Genomic DNA, 23,512 nt, shown 5'->3' on the forward strand with positions numbered 1-23,512 from the left:
CTGCACGGCCGTTCCCATGATGCGTTTGAAGTAAGCATAGAGCATCTCCTCTTTTTCATCATGGGTGAAAGCAACAGATCCCTCATATTCCAATTTTGCTATGAACCTTTTCCTCGTTCTGTGGCTGCATTGCATATAGAACAGCCTAGAACTGGCATCCCCATCCCGAAGGTATATTATTCTCGATCGTAATCTGGCAATAGTCCTCTGTAATGACAGGAGGCCCAGCATCTTGCGCTTGAGGTCTTTTCTCAAACTACTTTCTTGAGAGGTTAGTGCTCTGTGTTCCTGTGCAGCATCCAGCCACGAAATTATAGCCCTGGCAATGAGAATTTGGTTCCTGACATTCCCCACCGATTTCTGACTCCAACTGTCCAGCTCTCTCACAGTGTTTTTGAATTTAATATCTAACCTTGTGAAAGGGTCAGTAACAGTTGATGGGCAGACCCACCCTTTAGCCACGGCCTCCAGGTACCCAGGTAATTTTAGCCACCAAGACTTGAAATGGAACCTGCGCTTGTTGGTGAACAGTGAATGTGTTGCAAGGTGCAAGGGACAGTGATCAGACATGTCTGAAGAGAGAGCTTGAAGGAAAGAGGAGGGGAAGTTAGCTTCCCACTCGACTGAAACGATCACTCGGTCAAGCCTCGCCATGGTGGGTTGAGAGCGTTCATTGCTCCATGTGTATTTCCGACCGCGTAGGTAAACATCTTTTAGTTGTAGGTCATCAAGGAGGCGTCTGAATCTTGCCAATGTTCTACGGTTTGTTGTTTCTGTGTTTCTATCTTCGGCCTCCAGTACCATGTTGAAGTCCCCTGCAATAACCCACATTGGCGTGACCATAGTATGCATCATTCTAAGTTCATCGAGGAAATCGATCTTGTCAGCTTCAGCTTGTGGGCCATAAACATTGGTGAGACACCAGTGGTCGGAAGAGCCAGTCGTACTGATGGTGACAGTGACCGAAAAACGCCCAATGTGAAGTGTGGTGCAAGATAGGTCTGACCCTTTGCATGCCGTCAATATCCCCCCGCTGGCCCCAATTGATGGTGCGAAGGCGTAAGAGGTGAAGGAACTTCCAAGCATTTCAGATACAAGAAATGGAGAAATTGAAGCAAGTTTTGTTTCTTGAACACAGTGGCTCTAGTCTCACGCGAGACATCACGCAAAACGTCTCGTCGGCAACGTGCGTTCAACCCACGCACGTTCCAAACCAGGACATTCTGGTTTGTATCTTGCATGAAGATAGACAGCAACCCAAGGCAATGATGCTTCCGGCGTCAGTCATCAGGCACCGGCTGCTTGGCCAGCAATCTGCAATAGATCATTATCAGTCAGTTCTCTTGCGGCTGGAAAAAAATCACGCAGAGCTTCAAAATGAGCCGGTTGCATGGTTGTGGCAATGAATTTATCAAAGTTTCTTGCGTGCTCGATGTCGCCGTCAGCTGGAATTATGCCCAGTTTTCTCATAGCAAGAACCTCACCCTTTTTGGATGGCCTGATTGCAATGTTGAGAGCCTGTTTAGCTAGCCGGCCACTCCTTCTAGTTGCTGTCGATGGGGCAGGCGTTGCTGGTCTGGAAGCAAGTGGCACCTGAAATGCTAGCCTGACAGAGTCCAAGAACATCGCTGCTTTTTCTTTTGCCACCGTGAGATGCTGTTGCGATGGCGGCGATGAAGGCAGCTGTGGCACGCCTGGATCCCTGTTTCGCCGGCTATTGGCCGGTGTAGCCTGGGTTTCAGCTCGGAGTACAGGCACGTTATCAGGATCTGGTTCAGGAGTTGTTGCTGGAGCGCCTGCCAGCAGGTTGGCACTTACGTCGTGTGCGCTTCGTTGCCCGTCCGGCATAGATCAAAGAAATATGAGACAAATAAAACTCCGCATCCATAACAACTACTCAAACAACCGGGAAGAATCACAAACAAGATCACCACTTCTGGGCGCTGGCTCTCATAAACGTGATCAAACCAAAAGAAAAGGCAAGCAATAATTCGTAACTTTGTATACAATCTCGAGTTCTCAACACATACGGCCACATCTATATACCTTGTACAACTTGAGGAACTCGCTGACTGTACTGTCTCACGAACGGAGCCTAACGTACACCTACGCCTACGCGCGCGCGCGCGGCGGCGTCATCAGGCAGCGCCGATGCAGGCGAAGGCGCGGACGCTCCGGGCCTTGGGCAGCGGCACGCGCAGCCGCCGGTCGTGCGAGAGCCCCACCTCGCCCGCCAGCTCCTCCAGAGACAGGTTCCGCCGGTGCAGCAGCGGGCCCTCCGCCGACGCCGCGTGGACCGGGGACCGCAGCTCCTGCTGCAGCCACCGCCGCCTCTGCTCCGGGTCCTCGAGGTCCACGGGCGCGGAGGCAGCGGAGGGGGCGCCACCGGCGACGTTGCTCCGCCGGTCCTTGATCGCCTTGTAGAGCAGCGGGATGAGACCCTCCATCAGCGTGCGGATCGCCGGCGCGTGAGGCGGAGAGGGGTTGGTGGGAAATGGTTCGTGTTTGGTCTGGTGCTTGGGTCTCGGTCGGGGGAGTTGGGTTTGGTCGGGTCCGACCTTTTATGGGACACTCTCTTCCGTGGCTAATTACATAAAGCATCGAAGCAGTCAAATCATATGTTTTTTTACTTTTTTAAGTATAAAAAACAGACTTTTAAAGACACCTATCTAAGCGTAATTTATGACAAATTCCAGCACAACCGTGTCCGCGCATCTGAATTAGCCTCTGCTTTTCCTTGCTTCACAAATTTCTTGTACGACTTGGCTTCTGCGCGTGACCGTGACTGTGTGTGACGGCATCCTACTCGGCTGTTTGCTGATAGGTGCCATTTGGATTCTTAATAAGTGTGTGATTTGATGGTAGTAGTAGTGGCTTTTCGGTTGCGTACCGGCAGCCGATTAGTTGGACGACCTTTCCTTTCCAATTGAAGATATTCTAAGATAAATACAAAAACGTAAAATAACTTTGTCTTACTCGTAGAACATGTCCATTGCTTGGCGTGCAGTCTACTCGAATCGCTCTCTGTCTCCTATCATCTCCGCCTTAGCATCTTGCTGCCTTCACTGATTTAATCGATCTGATCTTTGCCACGAAAAAAACTCTGAAATACTCGCATGTTCGAGTCTTGTAGTTTGTCGACTTGTTTCAGCCTCTTGGAAGGAAAGAATGATTGACAAAGAATGGAGTGTTGTGTCGAGTTGATTTGCTTGTTATAGAGAAAGGTAAAAACTTGAAACGAAGTTCCTTTGCTTGGTGACTGCGGATCATGATATTGATGTCAGCAGCTAGATAAAGTTCTTCCCAGATTATTTTGTGGGGCATGGCAGCAACTTTCAACCGGTGCTGTTGTGCGTGACTTTTACTTGGCTGTCCCTCTTATACTTCACTTGTATAACGAAAAGATTAGTGGCGCTTGCAATGAGAGATGGCTACACTGTCTTTTCGACTGTGATATTGTACCTAACTTCTTCCTTATTGCCTAGGAGTAGGTTGGATGAAGTGCGTGTGCGTGTGTTGGGGGACATTTTTTATTTCCAACCCTGACGCAGAGGATTTAAGCATATGTTTTCTGCTATCTTGATTGACTGGTTCAGATATCCTGATCTACCTAACCTATCCCCAATTTGCAGTATTTACTGTACCTATACCTAGTTCCCCAAAATTACATGACGAAGTTTGAATGGATCAAGAACTTGCGAGTTCAAGCAGGTACATGGATTTTAGCAGGGGCAAAAGCTTTAGCGAGTGTTTCATCCAGAGAGTAATCGTGTAAGAGTAACATCTTTGAAACACTTCTGTAATAACCTACTCTATCAATGAAATAGGCATTGTCTCGTGCTCATTCGTTCAAAAAAAAGAAAGAACTTGCGAGTTCTTTTTTGCACGAGATATGTCATGAATCGTAGAGAACTCAATGCATCGCCGGGCCGAGCTCAGCATCCACTGAAATACGGTAACTAACCACACTGGCACCGAAGAAAAGATTGACCATGCTGGAAACAGAACATGAGTCAATAGGTGGTGGCAGTTGAGAAGTGGCCATCAAAGCAACATCACCCTTTTTCGTTTTTCAAATGACAACGTAAAAAAAAATCCTGAAAATTTCACCGCGTTTCTTATTTAATTATCAAAAGAAATCAGATGTATATGACATTGGAAATTCACTTCTGCAGCTTGTTCTTACCTCGGAGACTTGTTTGAAGTGCTCCAAGTAGCATGCCAAGTTTGAAGAACTGGGTTTCGTCGGCATGAACCCGATTATAACTAACCAATGCCTTTTGGACCAGTCACTAGCCATTCTTTATGACATTTATATGGAAAAGGATTTGGTGTTCCATCACGAAATTAAGATTGCCATGATTGCCATAGTGGCATGCATGTGGCAGAGTTCTGTGGATTGGTTGCAGGCCAGCAGCTGGAAAATATCACGGCTACCACTAATCATTCTAGCATTGACACTTAGGCCACAAGTGGAAAAATCTCACCACTGCGCCAGGTCCGCCATTCAGTTACAAGGGAAAAACTGAAAAAAAAAATCGACAGATGGGAATATATATAATCGCAAGGGATATTGATTAAGGTACTCAGCAATAAACAGCAGGGGATATAAGAAAAACATCCCGAGCTTCTGTCAGTAACAATATGTATAGTGAACTGACAATTAGCAAGCATTTGCACAAACTGCAAATGAAATTGTCTTCTTTGGAGCTTTGAAGTGAAAAGAAGATCAAAAGCTCAAATAAAATAAATGTGCATTTCCGTTAGTACTGGTTCAATGTAGTACCCACGGTTCCAAGTAACTAGGTAAGCTAGCAAATAAATGTTGACCACGGTCAGCTGGATATTTACAGTAAGTAGACCAGTGGCAACATTAAAACAAGCTTGACATACATGAGACTACACATATGTCTCTTCAATTTTTTTCACTTGGAAGTTGAAACTGGCATGGATGGATGCGTTCTGGCGCTGAGAAGAAAAACCAGGGTGTGCCACCTTTTCGGATGCACATCCATCTTCTTGGATAAGTTAACAGCTAATATAATCTAAAAGGAAACAACCAAATAACTTCAGGTAATGTTTTCAACCTTCCCGTCCTATGTGATGTACGTCAGCTTTCTAGCACTTATACCACAATATCGAAAGTGCTGCATTCTTCACACTGCATGTAGAGTGCAGTCAGGCCAAACATAGTCTGTAAACAGAACTTGGGCACTGATTTGCATCCTCTGTCAAAGTGCTCTGTATGTGCATTAGCCAATCGCTCTCGTAAGAACTCCAGCGTTATCTGATGGAACAAATCGCAGCAATTAGTTTCCTGGAATAATTTTTTTCCAAACAATTTATAAAGAACACCCGTGGCTGAACATCAATTATCCCAGGCTTTGGACAGCTGCCCTGTTTAACCCCATGATAGGAGTTAATGTGTAGCTCATACGGTGCACTAGTGTCAATATGTGTGTTTTTCGTTATTTTCTGCACTAATTGTAGTGCTGTATAATGGCTGGCAGGTGGGTCTTGAGCCCACCTTTTGTACCCTTCCTCTTCTATATAATGCAATGCAATGATATGCAGTTCTTCTGCATATTCAGAAAAATTTATAAAGGAGACCTCCAAAGATGCAAAAATAAACTACCTTATCTTCTCCAAGGTCAAGCCGTAGATCACAAAGAGTACAGTATATGAGGTTATGTGTATCCCGTAGCTCTCCTTTTTTGCATACTGGGCACCAGATCTTAGCATTTTCGGCACCCTGGCATAGATTATAGCATCCATTAAGTCTCCGAGCAATCAAAGGTGAAAACAGAACACAGATGACTCATTTATAAATGGGAAACTGAATAAATCTGGTTGCCGTTGTCATATAACCAGATGCGCTGCTTATGTGATTTCAAATAATATAACCCATCCGGCACACTAAGTTCAGAACAACACACCCACACCCACAGGTTCGTATCTTGGTATCAGTATACTACCATGCTTTTCTGAGATGTAATAAAAGATGCAAATTAAGCACAAAAAGCATGGGCTACTTATTTCACTCTAGTTGATTAGGATTGCATTGACAAACTGCTCCTACACTACTATATACTAAATCAAAACAGTAATTTTGCATTTTCAGTTTTTTACAGTTTTGGAATTTGCCCAGATATATTCATAATACTATATAATAAAGTGCATCTGGCCAACTCTATAGATGCGGATAGATGCACTGTGTATTTTGGTGATGAGACATGCCTGCTGTTCAGTAATTTCCTGTATCCAGTTAGTTTTAGCTGCCTGATGTTCTATGTGGTGCATGTCTGAGCCCTAATATTGGCTCTGTGCACCTGAGCAGTAACTAAGAAATCCTCCTACATCTACAAGTTCATATAAGTGTAATGTCCAATTTTAAGAACACAGATAAACATATGGTAAAAAAGGTTCAACAGTTACACAAGAAGCACACAACCATAGAGGAAATTATTGAACTCATAACATGCCCTTAAAAAGACCAGGTAGGCATGCACAGAGACAGCTCCAAGCACAAAAAGCATGTCACAAGAGCATACAGAAAATATCTAGTGTCTATTTTAATCAAGAAGATTTCTGAAACCGATGCTCAGTGAACCTACCCCACTGTCATTTAGTTGCATATGATCAAAAACAGCTTGAGATAAGTATGCATCTTCCTCATCAAGTGCCTCTAGTTCTGCAATGGTTAGCAACTGATAAATAATCGAAACAAAATATGCAGACCAATGAGCAAAAACCTTTACAACAGTAACTAAACAATTACGAAAGAAAAGGTTGATCAGGTTGTTTTCGGAGCTAAATTTCAGATATAAGGCAAGCAAAATAGATAGAGTTCGATAATAAAGAAAACTGGGATGAAAAATTAGAAGAAGTTACAAGTATAGTACCTTTTCTGAGTAATTCTTCTCTAAGATCTTCATAAAGAAGTCGTTCCATTTCAAGCAATATGTCTTCACTTTCAATGTCAGCAGGTTTAGCAGCCTGCGGTCCTTGGTATTCCCAGATCACATCCATTTTTTGGTCCTCTTGTCCTTCATTTGCCTGTTTGAGTTTGTCTATCTCATCAGAGATAATGTTCCTAACTGCAGATTCGACCTTTCTCTGTCAGTTGGCATATGTAGATAAATCAGATAAAAAAAAAGGGAAACATATTGAAGTACTGATTATACAAGTATGTCTCAATTGGGGTAGGTGATTAGGACACTTTTCAATTTTATTATTCATGGCCAGCTTCGAGACATCTATTTTTTTTAAACAGGAATATTTAATAAAGTAATGGTAATACCTCGAACCAGAATTAGACAGTGATTTACTAGTGTGTAAACGGCTAACATTCATAATAGCACAATTCCGCAATACCATTACTAATTATCACTTTATGTTTTATCAATGTGCAAGAAAACTTAACACAACAGAGTAGAAAGTCAAGTTAAAAAGGGCCTGAACTCCATCATTCTTGGAGCTTGGTCAATTTGGAAGCATCGAAATCAATGTGTTTTTGATGGGATTTATCCAAGCCTAAATGGGGTTATGGCAGTTGTCAAAGAAGAGATGCTTTTGTGGAGTTTTGCTGGTGCTAGAGGAGTTTCTCATCTCCTTGCCCTGGCACCTTAGCTTAGTGTTAGCTTGGGTCTGGTCTCTCCCTCTGGTAACAGGTGATTAGTTTTTGTGTAAGATGATGGTTTTTTCTGCTCAGGTTTTTTCCTTAAAAACCTGGCTGTACCTTGGGTTTCTCAAACCCCTTTTCTTCTTAATAAATTGAAACGCAGCTCTCCTGCGTGTTCGAAAAAAAAAAAAAACTTAACGCAAAAGAAAAATGTTTCAAACCAGAGGACCTAGATTGTCCACTTCAGGTAAATAAGGAGACCAGATGGAAAGAAAAGTTATAATAAATCTAAATATGACATGTTTGAAATGGCTAGTTTAATAGGACAAAGCATTCAGCAATACAGCAACCTGTTGGATGCAGGGGGAAGAACAACGACATCAATGAAAATTAGTTCATTCTGAATATCTTTACATTTGAACCAAGAACGTGAATTGATAAACAGAGAAGCATATAATATGTAAAGAAAAATATCTTGTATCCATAAATTGCAAATCACACAACACCTGCAACAGACCAAATCTGATACTAAGAATTGCACAGCACAATTGAATGCCAATTTTAAGCTAGCTGATGTAGAAGGCCCACCTTAGGCAGACAAGAAAACAACTAGATTGGAAGAAATGGTATGATAATTTCTAAATTCTAATAACATAATTGAATGCCAGACTGCCAGTGTATTTAATAGCTATACACGGTAAGCATCCAGATGCAGGAAAATGCATAGCATAATGATTTAGGAACTACGTTGTCCACAGAAATTAAATTCATGCCGAGCTTAATTTTCATTTGAACCAGGAGCGTGCATTGATAGCATATGGAAGAATGTAGCAGGTAGATAAGCATATCTTGTACAATTTTCAAGTTGTACATAAACTGCAATGCACTTAATAATCTGGAGAAAAGAAAGAATTGCACAACATTTCCATACCATGTCATTGGCAGGCAACCACCCCTGTGCCCTAAACTTCCAGAGCAAGTTGATCCTGTCCTTTTTAACTCTTTGCATGCAATTTGTCCTAAGCTGTTGAAAGCAAATAACAGGGGATAAGCACAATTTTCAGGTGATAGACAGCAAGGTACGCAATAATTCAAGAGGACTATGCAATGCAGATGATCAATATGTAAGGTATTCAACCAGAGCCGCCATATCGACAAAGGTAAATCCTGATTTCACAACGTATCACAGATTCGCAGGCAATTCTAGGGCGCATGCCCACTCCGGCAATCGATCGAACACCTGTTGCCCAACACGCCGGCGCCCCCAACCGTCACCAGAAGTCCTGACCCAACAATCCAACAGTAGCATCGCGCCTCAAATTCTCTCTGACCGCGTGGGCTACAGCATACGGACAGGAACCACATGCGCGTCGACCGAGGTGAGATAATGGGAGCTCAACGAACCTCCGATTTCCAGTCGGGGCGGTGGGATTTGATGGGCATCCTGCTGGGCCGAGCCGAATCCATGGCGGCTCACTCCGCGGTCGCGCCGGCGATCGGTGCTAGACAAGGCGCCCAAACTATCGATGCCGTCGGTCGCGCGTGCCCTGCTGCTCGTCGCTGCCGCGTGCGTCGTTGAGGACGCCGAGTCCGAGAGGAAGACTGCAGCTTGCAGGTCTGCGGCCGCTGCCTGGCCTGCCTTACAAGTTAGGGGTTGTTTGTTTCTTGATTACCTCCTAGGTTGTGTCACATACTAATTAGAATTATTAAATATAGACTAATTATAAAATCAATTGCACAGATACTAATTTGCGAGATGAATTTATTAACCCTAATTAATTCATGATTTGACTTTTGGGAACTGCCCCATAACGCACCCTAAACGAAGATGGTGCGGACCTCTCCCTGACACCAACGCTGACCTCGTCATTATACTCTTTTACAAAGCTAACAATTAACCAAAGTTAACTAGTCCGAAGATGCCCGTTCTGTGATTTTGCAGGTGAAGATCCTCGAAGTTGAAGCCTCCACGGAACTCCCGGCGACTTGACTTCGGGGAGGTCCTGTGACCAAAGCCGGAGGTTAGCTGATTTCCACCAATGAAGGTGGAGAGCATACGGAGGCATACTTAGTCCCGATGAAGCTGACGAGCAGGAAAGGAAAGGAAGGGATCTGGACAGCCCTGGGACCGCATTACTGTGGGTCAATTTTGTAATAAGGATCTTGGAAAGGGTTAAAAATGTAATCCCACTTTGAAAGCGACATCCTATTCGGGATATGCCCGGGATGTAGTTGTTGGGTATGGGTATAGCGGGTATGCAGAAATGTCTTGTACGGGATATGCCCGGGATGTAGTTGTTGGGTATGGGTATAACGGGTATGCAGAAATGTAACTTTATGGCCCTATAAAAGGAGGTAAATTGTCCCCCTAAGACAGGTACTATTCATCGATAGGATAGCTACAGTTACGTTTGCTTAGCTACAGTTACGTTTGCTTGAGCCATCATTGTCTTCGCATACTGCTTCACCGTACCTATTGTTTGGTCGAGACCCAACATTGACAATGTGGTGCTACAGTAAATATGTGCTAATGATGAATTAATTAGATTTAATAGATTCACCTCGTGAATTAGTCTCCATCTGTGTAATTAATTTTATAATTAACTTATGTTTAATCAGTCTCCGAATATTTAACGTGACAAGTCCCCTTACACGCGCGGACGAGAAAGAGAAAATGATGAGGAGCCGGGCCTATTTGGATAAGATGAACTGGGCTGAATCTGAGTTTGTTTCTAGGTCGGCCTGTTTGGGTCTATTTGGAAATCCTAGAGAAGCCCATTGCGGCCTAGGGAAAAGGCTAAAATTCGCCGGAAAAAAGGAAGCTCCGATTCCATCTCGTTCCCGTCACCGTCCGCTCGCGTGCGTCCCCATCGCGGCGACAACTCCACCGCCGGGAGCTTCCCCGTCGCCGACGAGCGCATCTCCACCGGAGGCCTCCTCCAGGGGTCCGCAGGTACCTATGCCCCCTCTCCCTTCTCCTCCTCCATCCGCACCACGGGTCCACGGCAGGCCGGCAGGGGCAACCCTAGGTCGCCGCGTGTCGCGGGCCGCCTCCACGCCGGTTTAGACTCCCTAAAGTCTCTCTCCGCCCCAGCCCTGTCCTGGATCGACATCGAACTCTACTGCACAAGTGCACATACGCTAAATATTGGCTGCTCTGTACTTGATTTGATTGAATTCCACTATTGCTAGAGGAGATCGACCTGGGCATGCCTCTGTTGTTTAGTAGTCCAAATGCAGCACCATTCACTGTTGCTACTGAGGCTGGAGCAAGCCTATATATCCATATGGTTTAGTTCTTTAGTGTGTGCTGCAGTGCTGTGATATCAGCCATGCATGCTTATCAAGATTGTTTATCCTCCAGTTTTCTCCTTAAGACATGGCCTACCTTTTTATTTGTTTACATGATTATGTGCTGTCTAAGCTGGACAGTGTAGTAATCATAGATGTACTCCCAAGTGATTGATATGAATTGATTTGGCTTGTTCAGCATGCTGACGTCATTGCCACATAGACCCTACTGGTGCTTACATATATGAAGCCCAGTTGTTGTGAATAGTGTTTAAGAAATTGTAGAAGTGTTAAGGATGAGTTCAGTTACTTAGGTGATCTGAAAACCTATTATTTGGCAATGAGACTGAAGACTTAGCTTACTCTTGTCTGGACTGGAGCTGCTACTATTTAGTTGGGAACATTTGTTCAAGACACATCTATGTTCTAGCTGCTAGCATATTCCTTGCTTCAATTCAATGGAAAGCAATGTTGCACTGGTCCATTTTACGTCATGTAATCATGTAATGCATCTGTGGGTATAGTACTTGTTGGAAAGCAATGCAGCATATTCATAATATTTGAAGTATCTCCGGATTCATGTTTCAGTTCTTGGCGGCAAGTTTAAATTCTAGTTCTGGTAGTTGGATCTGTATGGATTTTGATGTCTGGCTCTGTGTTGTAGGTTATCGTAGCTTGATAGTTAATTGATTTCCACAATTGGACTGGTAACAGAGGCTGATATCTACTAAATTGTTTGTTTCTCTGATTTACATCATTTTTACTTTCCTTCATCTAATCTCATATAAATATTTTCCTTGAGTTGATTCTTCCTCTTGCTTCTGGACAGCAAACAGCCAATCCCCAAAAAAGAGCCACACAAGAAAAACACAAGCAGCTGAGAAGCTTTCCGGTCTCTTGATAGCACATCAGCATGGAGCGCCTGCAGAGGATCTTCGGCGCCTCTGGAATGGGACAGCCACCATCGGACTCGCCGCTGCTCGATTCATCCGAGCAGGTCTACATTTCCTCCCTTGCACTCCTCAAGATGCTCAAGCACGGTCAGTAACCCTACCCCCTCTCCCCCTTCCTACTGTCCCTGGACTGCTCAACCTGTATCACCCATGCTGATGTGCTACAGGGAGGGCTGGTGTACCAATGGAGGTGATGGGTCTTATGCTGGGTGAGTTTGTGGATGACTACACGGTCAGGGTGGTGGATGTGTTCGCCATGCCACAGAGTGGTACTGGGGTCAGTGTTGAGGCTGTTGATCATGTCTTCCAGACCAACATGCTTGACATGCTCAAGCAGACCGGAAGGTGTGTGCGCTTATCATGGTGTTATTCTTGTTCATATTTGATGCCAATCTAGACTTGGTTTGTTGAACTGCCCGAGTATTTTGTATTATTTGATTAAATCTTAATAACACAAGCATTATCAGGTCACTTGAACTGCGCCGCAGCCCCAACACATATCAGTTTTTCCTGTCAGTTTGGTGTAATTGGGTCGCTCTTACTCGGTTGCCACATTAGAAAAACTGAACTCATTATATATTGTGTCTATTTACGGCTCTCACCTGTTCCACTAAAACTAACTGACCTTAGAGAAAAACAATATTGTCTTAGCTTCCAAGCACAATCCTTAATATTTCCATTAGGTAAATTTTGATCATCATAAGGATCTTCTTGACATGGGCACACTCCTCGTCCTATATTCTTCGTTTGGGTATACAGAAGATGCATCACTTCTCATCCTTCAACAATAATGTTGGCCATAGTTTCATGATTGTCGGATTTTAGTAGCCCGGTAGTCTACCAGGGGGTTACCCAAGTGGTAGATTTGTAGGCAGGGAGGATGGCGAGATCAAGAACTCAAAGGTAATCACGAGAACACGAAGGTTTAGACAGGTTCGGGCCTCCGGAGAGTAATTCCCTACGTCCTGTGTTTTGCTAGTTTGTATTGCTTTGCGTGGGTGCGAAGAATAGATTGGATGCCCTCGGGAGGCGCCCTTGGCCGCCTTATATAGGCTGACGACCTAGGGTTACAAGTCGGTTTCAATCTAATCTAGTCGGTTGTTACATGGAAATTAACCCGAGTTGGATTACAACAAGTATCCTGCAATATCCGGGCTGATTTGAATCGCCCGGACTCCTTGACTTGCGCTCCAAGTATCTTCACGTCCTTGGCCCGCACGTTCTGGTCGGGCGGGCCCACTTGCCTGGGCCGGCCAGTATCCTGGTCGGTGGGGACCCATGGGGTACCCATATCCCTCAATGATATTTGTTTTTTGTTGGCACTCTTTTATCTGAATACTAGTTTTTTCTCAGTTACTTTGTAGCCAATCAGTTATATGCCTTTGTTGACATTTGTGTCTCTTTTACAGACCGGAAATGGTTGTAGGGTGGTACCACTCCCATCCTGGCTTTGGTTGCTGGCTTTCAGGCGTTGACATCAACACTCAACAGGTATGCCGCCTCACTGCCATAAGTTGTAAAAATATCTTTAACTTTTCTCAGCAAGCAGAGTCGCAGAGATAGTTGTCGTCCCACTACTGCATGGCGATATATTAAACATTTATAGTGTATTTATAATGAAATATGAATATGATAATGGAGTCGTTCAAATGGTACACATGGTTCCTAAGCTTTTATTGTCTTATGCTGTTCCCTTTCATTTACATTTTCATTCTCCCTTAAAGTTGTCACTCAACCTAGGATTAGGCCAGTCTGTATTCCTGTTATTGATTTGTCATTCAAAGTAGCACCATGCCAATGTCTGTGCTGTATTTAACCCTGCTTAGGAGTCTAAACAACTTCAAGAATAATAGGTGATAATAGATATGTTAGCATCGTGCTAGAGTTAAGTCATTGCAAAGGCTATTCCTGTTTTACTGCTTTGATTTTCAGCAAGTGCCAAATGGTACTAAATTATTCATACTAACATTTAGCTATATGATATACTGATATGTCTAACATCAAAATTGGATATGCAGAGTTTTGAAGCTTTAAATCCCAGGGCAGTTGCTGTTGTGATAGATCCCATCCAAAGTGTCAAAGGGAAGGTGGTCATTGATGCATTTCGTCTCATTAACCCCCAAACTATGATGCTTGGCCAGGAGCCACGACAGACGACATCTAATGTTGGGCACCTAAATAAGCCATCTATTCAGGTGAGTACTCCAGCTTCTGAACTTGTGTACTGTCGACTTCTCTCTTAACAATTAGCTTAACTCTTTGTACTGTCAATTTCTCTCTAACAATTAGCTTGTCCCCATATTTTCAGGCTCTTATCCATGGGCTGAACAGGCACTACTACTCCATTGCAATCAACTACCGAAAGAATGAGCTCGAGGAGAAAATGTTGCTGAACTTGCACAAAAAGAAGTGGACTGATGGGTTGATTTTGAAGAGGTTTGACACTCATTCAAAAACCAACGAGCAGACTGTGCAGGTAAGTCATACTCAGCCCTCGAATCCCATCGATAAGATCTCTTTAGTCCATGCAGCAAACTTGAGATTTCTTTATGATATGTTATTCACATTGTTTGCCTCATGCGCAGGAAATGCTGAACCTAGCTGTGAAGTATAACAAGGCGGTGCAAGAGGAGGATGAGCTGCCACCAGAGAAACTGGCGATTGCGAACGTGGGACGCCAGGATGCGAAGAAGCATTTGGAGGAGCACGTCTCTAATTTGATGTCTTCAAACATAGTTCAGACCCTAGGGACCATGCTCGACACGGTTGTCTTTTAGTTTGGTAGTAGCGTGTCCTCAATGAATGCAGCACTGAAATTATCTTTATGTTTATTTGGCTTTATGTTTATCAAAGTTGCCATAATGCAGTGAGCCAAATACTAGTTACGATTGTGTTTGGACAGATCATATTTTAAGAATTTTTATAATCTACTGTAGCACCATCTTCGGTGTGGTTCTGTATGGGCATCAAACATTTAGATTGTCGCTTGATCATATGGAACGTATCAGGGCCCGTTCGGTTTGGCCGGAATGACCTGGATTGTAGCCCAATCGGGCGGATTGGAACGGCTCGGAACGAATACAATCCAATATAAAAATTGTTGTTCGGTTGGTTTGGTCTGGAACTAAACCTAGGCTGAAATGATTTCAATCCTTCCTTCCTTTGCTCGGAATCAATCCCACCTCATCCCTCCCGGATCGGTTCCTGGCCACGGATGCGAGGAGACAATGCTCTGCTGGCGGCGGGAGGTGACAGTGTGGCGGCGTGGCACATCTTCGACGGCCACCACCGTGACGGCGGCCGTCGCCTTTTCCTCTTCTCTCCCTCTCGCCCTAGGTTTCTTGCTTCTTGTGTCCTCCGCTCGATTTGGCGCTTGATCTAGGTGGGGGACTGCGGTATTGTGCTGGATCTGCTGGAGATTTGGTTTGCTCGATGTGCTCACGATTAGGTTTTCAATACGAACTGGTTCTCCGTCCGGGAGAAGAGCCTCCAGTTCTCTTGTTTTTGAGGTTGTTGAGCCTAGGGTGTAGTGGCAATGGCGGTGGCGGCAGCGGCAGCCGTGGTGGCGGCACCCTCCCACCCGGGGCAGTGGTGGCGGCTGCGGAAGGGTTGGTTTTACCCGAAATAGGGAGGCTCTAGGGGAAGTGTGTACGGCCGCTTCGTGCTGGGGGCAGGCGCTGCGCAGGATCCGGACCGGAGGGTGCGGGGGTCTCGAGGGTGGCGCCGTGGCATCGGCGTGATCTGAAATGGGATTGGGCCCGGCGGCGCGGTATTTGCAGCGAAGGTGCCAGCCATGACCACCAACACCAAGCGCGCGTACGAGCTCCATATCCTCGTCAATTTGTCTCTGCTATTTCACTAACTTTTTTGAATTTCTTCTCAGGGTGGTGCATAGCTGGGAAATTGCTGGGAATTCCTTCGCAGGATCTTTCATGAGCATAGCGCTCTTATTGATGGAAGAATTCTTTCTTTTCTAGATAACGTTAATCTCTGATTCTTGCCACGTTGCCTTACTTGCTATTATGCTTTAGCTGTTAGCTGTTGTTGATCTGGAGACAACTAAGTTGATCTAAAATGATAGGTGAATGCAGCTGGGTACTGTTTATTGCACATTTGAGTTTGGTGCTATTGTAAACTGTCATTCTGTTAGCTGTGATTTAAATATATTTCTTGTTATGTTTTATGACCGTTGTTAATTTCTCTCATCATGATAATAGATAGTTGTTCTTTCTCCAATGGTCTAGACTGAATATAAGTTAAAGAATGGTTACAACTAGGCTTTGGTTTTGACATAGTAGTGACAGTCACAGTTGCTAAAGCAGTCACTATTTTTTCCTTTCTTGCTTGCTCAAAACTATTAGCAATCTGTTGGACCTGCCTAACAGAGTGATGCTCTTGCCAATTTTCCATGCAGTATATAAGCTGAATCCTTGTAGTAAGTCTTGTTAGTTGTTCCATCTCTTATGCTTTGAAGTTCAAAGCAGTTGATTAGTATCCCCAAAGAAATAATATGTTTCCAAACAGCACCGAGACAATGAGCTTCTGTGACCTCACAAACTCTTCATTCTTGCAGGTTCTCCATCAGGTGGTGGCAGGCTGGCAGCAGCTCTAGATACGTTTGTTTGATCCCACAGTAGATGATTTGCTATGATGTTTCTGAGATGGTGATTCTACTACTATCACGATACACTTTGTTCTGGTGGCAATGTACTTGTGTTAGATATCATAGTGCTATGACTATGCTTTTGTAGACCACATTTGCCTGTCGTGGTGTTATGAAGATGCGTCTGTTGTTCTTGCCATGGTGCAAGTTATATTGGGGACAAATTTTGTGTTTGTTCTAGATAGCAACAAGGTTGTTTACTATTCATTTTTTGTGGTGGCCATGGATTGTAGACGCAAGCTGACCCGGAAGTGGTATGGTATTTCTTATATTTTCTTGCTAGCTTGATCTGGATTGATTCCACCTGTGTGCATCTTCGGTTTGAGTGGATTGGTAGGGTTAAATTCTAGCCGGATTGAGTGACACAGGTGGAATCACTTGAACTGGGCGTGGAAGTAATCCTGGTCGGGATCCAATGCGACCAAAACGAACGAGGCCTCAGTAGTTTCACCGTTGGATTGTTCCTCGTTCCAATCAGGTCATAATACTAGGAGATTCTCTGTCTCGGTGGCAACACATGTATATTAGGCATACTCCCTCTCTCCTAAATTACTATTTGTTTTGATTTTTGTAGACATAATTTTTACTATGCACCTAATATATATATATATATATATATATATATATATTATATATCTAGATAGATACATGGTAAAAGATATGTATCTAGAAAAGCTAAAACGAATAGGACGGAGGGAGTACTGTACATGAACATTGACCCCTACGAAGGCTTGGCTAACAAATTATGAGATTGACAAGAACCTTGAGATCACTTTCTTAATTTGAACATTGTTGGTTAGGACCACACTTGATACTAGTTTGGAGCCATGATTTTATTATTCTACCAAAAGACATCCTTCAGCTGAAAGATGCCTCTCCTTTCAGAGGAAACTTTCAGAGGAAACTGTACTCCTATGCTACTAATTCTTCAACATTATTAGCTTGTATAAATTGACTAACTTAGATTGCTTCACACATTTTTTTCCTGCTTGAAATTCTTAATGCTGCGATGGATTTTGGGCACACGAATTTTAATTGTATTCGCTGCTGATTCGCTGAACCCAAATACGGAAATACCCAAGTTTTGGGTTTACGCAAGTACCCAACCTAAAACCCACGAGCCGAAAACTCCCAAACCCTCGATCCGTCCTGCTGCTCCCTCCTCTCCTCTCGTCTCTCCCTCCGGCGAAGCCACCATGCTCGCCGCAGCTCGCTCCCTCCGCCGCCTCTCCTCTTCCTCCTCCTCCGTCCGCTCCCTCCGCGTCTTCCTGCACCCTCCCGCACCCCCGCCCTCGGCTCCGCCTCCTCTCCCGCCTCTCCGAACCCTTACCCGCGCCTTCCTCCCGCACCTCGCCGCCGCCCACCGCTTCTCCCCCGCCTCCTTCTCTTCCTCCGCCCCATCCCGCCTAGGCGAATGCGGTGGCGCGCGGGGAGCCCCGGCGATTCCCGAGGAGGTGGAGGGGGAGGAGGAGGAGGCGGCGGGAGTGCTGGTGCGGCATGACACGGACGCGTACGCTGCGGTGGAGCTGGCTCTGGACTCCGTGGTGAAGGTGTTCACGGTGTCCAGCAGCCCCAACTACTTCTTGCCGTGGCAGAACAAGGCGCAGCGAGAGAGCATGGGCTCCGGTAAGGCACCGATTTTGGCGCTCGTGTCGTAGTAGTGTATTGCTGTGTTTGGTTTGGATCTCTGCCACGTATTTAGGTGTCTGTGTGCGAGAGGCATCGAAAGTAAGCTTGTGGAGGGCTTGAGTGTCAAGTTCTCTTGAAATCGACCTAAAAAAATCCACTCGTTTACATTACAAGTTTAGAGCTCGTGGTTGAGTAATTTGCTGGTTCCAAATTTGCAAAGGAAATTTGTACTTTAGCTCTGAATTGTGTGTCTCAATGTCTGTTGTATAGGCATATCATATGTTGTAGAGCACGGGAATTGTTGGATCTTTAGGTATACCGACAAGCTGATGTGGTTAATATGACTCCACAGTTCGCATGGTGTGAAAAATCAATCTTTGTAGACCTTATGACAACTGAGCAGATTCAAATGCACTGAAACAGAAGTCCTTCTTTGGTTCATCTCTGAATTCAATGTCCCTGTTGCAGGATTTGTAATTCCTGGAAGAAGGATTGTGACAAATGCTCATGTTGTAGCTGATCACACTTTTGTTCTTGTGAGGAAGCATGGTTCGCCTACCAAATACAAGGCAGAGGTCCAGGCTGTTGGTCATGAATGTGACTTGGCTCTGTTGACTGTTGAGAGTGAGGAGTTCTGGGATGGGGTGAACAGCTTGGAGCTTGGTGAAATCCCCTTTTTGCAAGAAGCTGTTGCGGTGGTAGGCTACCCTCAAGGTATGAGCCTGACATTGAGTAGTTGGCAGTCTGATATTTATTCCAGTATTTGTATCTAGAAGACGAACTTGTTAGTTATATAATTCCATTCCATCCATGACGGTATCCAATTCAAGTTGCACATGCAGCATACACATGACCATCTATTCTGCAAGGGTGCAATTGATGAATTGAAACATGTTAGTACTGTTTTGGATGAGTGAATGTGGTCTAATTGATTGCATCGGCAAGCAAACTAATAAATAATTGGAACACATGAATACAGGATGTTAATGGAAAGGGGAAGCTCAATCATCTTTATGATTTCACCACTTCTAAAATTCATAACAAACAATTTGCTTCTCTATTAACTTGGTAACCAATCATGAAAAATTCGTGATAAGCAGCCCAGGAATTTTATGTAGCAAGTGCCTTTCTACTTTCCTGTAACATCATCTACATGGCAGACTATATGACACCAATAGCTACTCCAGTATATATAGGTGCTACGACTTCCTGCCATTTCAATTTATGCATGCATGCATGCTTGTACCTGATGATATTCGTATGACTATTTATCTTATCTCTCAAAGATTGCCTACTTCTCCTAGTTGTGCAGCTCGGCAGGCTTCAATATTACTGCTAACATTAATCATTGTGCAAGAGATTCTCTCTATACTTCATAGAAAACAGAACTATGTCAAATGTTGGACAGTATATGATCCTAAACTTGCTATGACTCAGGTGGAGACAATATTTCTGTTACCAAGGGGGTTGTCTCTAGAGTTGAACCAACACAATATGCCCATGGTGCTACACAGCTTATGGCTATACAAATAGATGCGGCAATTAATCCAGGTAACAGTGGAGGACCTGCAATTATGGGTGATAAAGTAGCCGGAGTTGCTTTCCAGAATTTGTCAGGGGCAGAAAACATTGGGTGAGTCATTAACCTTTTCCTTTTGCACCAATTTAACCTTTGCCACCTAGTTTTTTTTCTTAACGTTTTCCTCTTTTTTTTTCAGTTATATCATACCAGTGCCTGTGATTAAGCGTTTCATTTCTGGAGTAGAAGAGAATGGTAAATATTCTGGATTTTGTACTCTTGGAGTATCTTGCCAGGCTACTGAAAATATTCAATTAAGAGAGTGCTTTGGTATGCGGCCTGAAATGACTGGAGTTTTAGTTAGTAGAATAAATCCTCTATCTGATGCTCACAAGATTTTGAAGAAAGATGATATCCTCCTTGCGTTTGATGGTGTACCTATAGCAAATGACGGGACAGGTGAGCTTAAAAGTTTCCACGTATGCAATACCTCAATATGCATAACCAACCAATTTCTGTTGCATATTTGTTTTTTTTTCCATTTACCTTTCTATTTGTTATGGTATCTGTGAGGCTGTAGCACGCAATAACATGGACGCATATACATTTCACACCCTTGGTGCATGTTTTTGCATACTTCTTTGCAGCTTTTTGTGCAAATCCGTGAATCAATTCATGAACTATTTCTAGATAGTGGCATCACAGCATCAACCACTTAATATTGTCCGTTATATTGTCTGCAGTTCCATTCCGGAATAGGGAGAGGATCACCTTTGATCATCTGGTGTCCATGAAGAAGCCTGGAGAAACAGCTGTTCTCAAAGCATTAAGAGATGGTAAAGAGCAAGAATTGAGTGTCATACTTAGACCTGTGAGTCCTTGCCATATTATTACATTTGATTTGATCTGTACCTTTGATTATATGGGTGCAATTTATGGTTGCTTGCTGGTTACCAAATATAGTAGTGTTATTCTATTGCTATTCTTGTTTACCTTCACACCAATTTTGCAAGTGCTAGACATGGTAATAGATTCAACCTTGAAAAATCTAGATCGGTACACTATCCCACATAAGCAATATCCCTGTTCCAGAACTCACCAACATATCAATGTAAGTTTGTACCACACCGAACCCATTGATATTAGCTAATGGGTCTGTTTTGGCCCTTGTAGAGTTATTTAAGTATCTGGGCAGAGACCAACTCATCTCTTATGTACTCCCTCTGTCCCAAAAAGAATGATGTTTTGGCATTCAAAATTTGTCCCAAAAAGAATGACGTTCTAGGATTTAAATCTTATGCATGCATAATTTGGCGTGTTGATCTCGTGCATGCATGATTAAATGGAAACATATTTTCTTCATTTTCTATATGCAAACTGAACTAACTAAGGGTACATGCCTCTTTTTCATTCACCTCTAATCTGTCTGGAAAATCCCAGAAAGTCATTCTTTTTGGGATGGAGGGAGTAGGTCCTTAGCAGTCCATGTAATTTGAACCAAATGGTATTCTACACAGCTCTCCCAGTCTTCTCTTTTCACTCATCATTTCTTTCTTCGCTATTTCTGTGTTATGCTAGTGCCTATAGCTTTCAAAATGTTGACCCTTGAAGTTGTAACTGATTTCTTGTATGTGTTTTTTTATTATGCAGTTGCAGCCTTTAGTTCCAGTCCATCAATTTGATAAACTACCAAGCTACTATATATTTGCTGGTTTTGTATTTATCCCGCTAACCCAGCCTTATCTCCATGAATTTGGAGAAGACTGGTATAATGCCTCACCACGCCGATTATGTGAACGGGCACTAAGAGAACTTCCCAAGAAGGCTGGTGAACAGCTAGTTGTCTTATCTCAGGTATTGTACCATTAATTCACTACCTCACTGCGATTCTGTTCTACATTTCAATATTCCATTCACAAACACTTGGTACCAGTTATATAGAAAAACACTTGGCACCACAGGATTCCCATTATCTTCTGATAATATTTATCTTTGTACTGAATAATTATTTTTCAGGTTCTCATGGATGATATCAACGTTGGTTATGAAAGGCTTGCTGAACTGCAGGTATGATGCTATAACTACCCTGGTACACTGGTACCCAAGCAGAGACATCAATTCTCCAGCATATATCCTACTATTCAAGAAGCCTAATATCGCATGATCACCAGGTAAAGAAGGTTAATGGTGTGGAGGTTGAAAACCTGAAGCACTTGTGCAGCCTTGTGGAAAGCTGCACTGAAGAAAACTTGAGATTCGATTTGGATGATGAAAGAGTCATCATCCTGAAGTACCAGAACGCAAGGCTCGCCACATCCCGGGTCCTCAAGCGGCACAGGATACCGTCAGCCATGTCGAGCGACCTTGTCGAAGAGCAAGCGACTAACGGTGAGGTTGAGGCATCATGCACCAGCTAATGGGGAGATTTTTTGTAGACCTAGTTGGAGAGCTCCCTGCTGAAGCACAGTTCCGAGGAGCTCGCTTCATTTTTGGCAAGGCAGGCGCACCTGCCAATGACCTCCTGGAGTTGTACCATGGCTTCAGTTGCTCCTTGCTGAGCCGCTTCAGTTTTGACGAAAGGAGGGTCGTCAGAGAATAAGATTATGAGCGCCGGAGCTAGCCTGATATGTAACAGAAACGTAACCATTCTTTTTTCCAAAGCATCCATTTTTACCGGGCGTTGGCGTAGCGCCCCCAATGTTGAGTTCAGATCATGTATCGTGTGTATCATCAGGAAGCACAGCATAGAAAAAGAAAAAGAATTTCAGTTCAATGTTTCTTTGCAGACATGTTATGAAAAGGGGGGAAAGAGTAAGAGAGAGGAGAAAGTGAACCTTGTTGTCAAGATGCGTCTTGCATCGGACATCAGGAAAACCTCCAGGAGCTCTGGGCTTTGACCAACCTGTAATGGGCCTCTAGGTGATTCATTCATTCAAACTCTCGGTTGGGTCCAATGGGCTTCAATAGGCTGTAAATTAGTGGATCTCTGCCCCATTTCCCCAATTTTTTTATTTTCATATTTTTTATTTTAATATTTTACAAAAATTAATAAAAAAATTGCAAATCTATACTTGTACTGCCGTTTCAAACGGCGGCAGTAAGCTTCAGGAAGTACACTTTCAAAAAATCATAACTAATTCATACGAACTCAGATGGAGATAAACTTTATATTAATTCATATGAACTCAGATGGAGATAAACTTTATATGAAACGAGATGCATAATTTTTTAGTTCAATCCTTTTTCATTTAGTGTCATCTTGGTATTCAAATAATCGACACAAGTTTCAGATCTAAAATTCAAATTTTAGACTTTCAAAAAATCATAACTAATTCATATGAACTCGGATGGAGATAAACTTTATATAAAAATTATAGATCTGATCGAGAAATACAACTTTATAGTTCAAACTATTTTTATTTGATACTATATTTGTGCTTAAATAATCGACACAAGTTTCAGATCTGATAATCGACACAAGTTTCAGATATGATAATCGACACAAGTTTCAGATCGACACTTGTCGATTATTTGAGCATAAAGATGGATCTGAAACTTGTGTCGATTATTTGAGTATAAAAATGGTATCAAATGAAAACAGTTTGAACTACAAAGTTGTAGATCTCGTCGAGATCTATAATTTTGTTATAAAGTTTATCTCCATATAAGTTCATATGAATTAGTTATGATTTTTCAAAAGTGTACGGTAGGTTAGTACCTTCCGCCGTTTGAAATGGTGGTATAGCTGTGGATTTGCAATTTTTTTCTATATATTTTTGTAAAATATTAAATTAAAAAATAAAAAAATAAAAAAATTCCATTTCCAGGTTAGTTCA

General features: G+C 43.3%; 4 protein-coding genes across 4 annotated transcripts; 2 read left to right on the forward strand and 2 right to left on the reverse strand.

Moving 5' to 3' along the window:
* Positions 1-1,862: 1,862 nt before the first annotated feature.
* Positions 1,863-2,553, reverse strand: LOC101769714. Its single transcript, XM_004962013.4, has one exon. The coding sequence runs from the start codon at positions 2,445-2,447 to the stop codon at positions 2,139-2,141; it is 309 nt and encodes a 102-aa protein (XP_004962070.1). The 5' UTR covers positions 2,448-2,553; the 3' UTR covers positions 1,863-2,138.
* A 2,020-nt stretch (positions 2,554-4,573) lies between these two features.
* Positions 4,574-9,266, reverse strand: LOC101770123 (RPA-interacting protein A). The gene is made up of 6 exons (XM_004962014.3): positions 9,026-9,266; positions 8,553-8,645; positions 6,903-7,116; positions 6,615-6,691; positions 5,636-5,752; positions 4,574-5,287 (listed from the first exon to the last, which is right to left on the reverse strand). The coding sequence occupies exons 1-6, from the start codon at positions 9,086-9,088 to the stop codon at positions 5,126-5,128; spliced, it is 726 nt and encodes a 241-aa protein (XP_004962071.1). The 5' UTR covers positions 9,089-9,266; the 3' UTR covers positions 4,574-5,125.
* A 1,150-nt stretch (positions 9,267-10,416) lies between these two features.
* LOC101770516 (26S proteasome non-ATPase regulatory subunit 14 homolog) lies at positions 10,417-14,858 on the forward strand. The gene is made up of 7 exons (XM_004962015.2): positions 10,417-10,574; positions 11,742-11,952; positions 12,033-12,210; positions 13,275-13,356; positions 13,884-14,060; positions 14,174-14,341; positions 14,451-14,858. The coding sequence occupies exons 2-7, from the start codon at positions 11,826-11,828 to the stop codon at positions 14,640-14,642; spliced, it is 924 nt and encodes a 307-aa protein (XP_004962072.1). The 5' UTR covers positions 10,417-10,574; positions 11,742-11,825; the 3' UTR covers positions 14,643-14,858.
* A 2,866-nt stretch (positions 14,859-17,724) lies between these two features.
* LOC101771194 (protease Do-like 10, mitochondrial) lies at positions 17,725-22,454 on the forward strand. Its single transcript, XM_004962017.3, has 8 exons — positions 17,725-18,154; positions 18,626-18,871; positions 19,595-19,790; positions 19,876-20,135; positions 20,420-20,547; positions 21,327-21,530; positions 21,693-21,743; positions 21,848-22,454. Exons 1-8 carry the CDS (start codon positions 17,725-17,727, stop codon positions 22,091-22,093), a joined length of 1,761 nt encoding a protein of 586 aa, XP_004962074.1. The 3' UTR covers positions 22,094-22,454.
* The last annotated feature ends 1,058 nt before the right edge of the window (positions 22,455-23,512 follow it).

The sequence above is a fragment of the Setaria italica genome, chromosome III (assembly GCF_000263155.2).
Source record: "Setaria italica strain Yugu1 chromosome III, Setaria_italica_v2.0, whole genome shotgun sequence".
NCBI classification, from domain to species: Eukaryota; Viridiplantae; Streptophyta; class Magnoliopsida; order Poales; family Poaceae; genus Setaria; species Setaria italica.

What these genes read in the sequence shown, in the direction of transcription:
- LOC101770516 (XM_004962015.2), top strand. Translation starts at nt 11,826, where the DNA reads ATGGAGCGCCTGCAGAGGATCTTCGGCGCCTCTGGAATGGGACAGCCA. An exon ending in TTGACATCAACACTCAACAG is followed by an intron (nt 13,357 to 13,883) that starts GTATGCCGCCTC and finishes TTGGATATGCAG; the next exon opens with AGTTTTGAAGCTTTAAATCC. An exon ending in TAAATAAGCCATCTATTCAG is followed by an intron (nt 14,061 to 14,173) that starts GTGAGTACTCCA and finishes CCATATTTTCAG; the next exon opens with GCTCTTATCCATGGGCTGAA.
- LOC101770123 (XM_004962014.3), bottom strand. Translation starts at nt 9,088, where the DNA reads ATGGATTCGGCTCGGCCCAGCAGGATGCCCATCAAATCCCACCGCCCC. An exon ending in GCCCCGACTGGAAATCGGAG is followed by an intron (nt 8,646 to 9,025) that starts GTTCGTTGAGCT and finishes TGCTTTCAACAG; the next exon opens with CTTAGGACAAATTGCATGCA. An exon ending in TTGACCTTGGAGAAGATAAG is followed by an intron (nt 5,288 to 5,635) that starts GTAGTTTATTTT and finishes TTGTTCCATCAG; the next exon opens with ATAACGCTGGAGTTCTTACG.
- LOC101769714 (XM_004962013.4), bottom strand. Translation starts at nt 2,447, where the DNA reads ATGGAGGGTCTCATCCCGCTGCTCTACAAGGCGATCAAGGACCGGCGG.
- LOC101771194 (XM_004962017.3), top strand. Translation starts at nt 17,725, where the DNA reads ATGCTCGCCGCAGCTCGCTCCCTCCGCCGCCTCTCCTCTTCCTCCTCC. An exon ending in GCGAGAGAGCATGGGCTCCG is followed by an intron (nt 18,155 to 18,625) that starts GTAAGGCACCGA and finishes TCCCTGTTGCAG; the next exon opens with GATTTGTAATTCCTGGAAGA. An exon ending in AAAGGCTTGCTGAACTGCAG is followed by an intron (nt 21,744 to 21,847) that starts GTATGATGCTAT and finishes CATGATCACCAG; the next exon opens with GTAAAGAAGGTTAATGGTGT.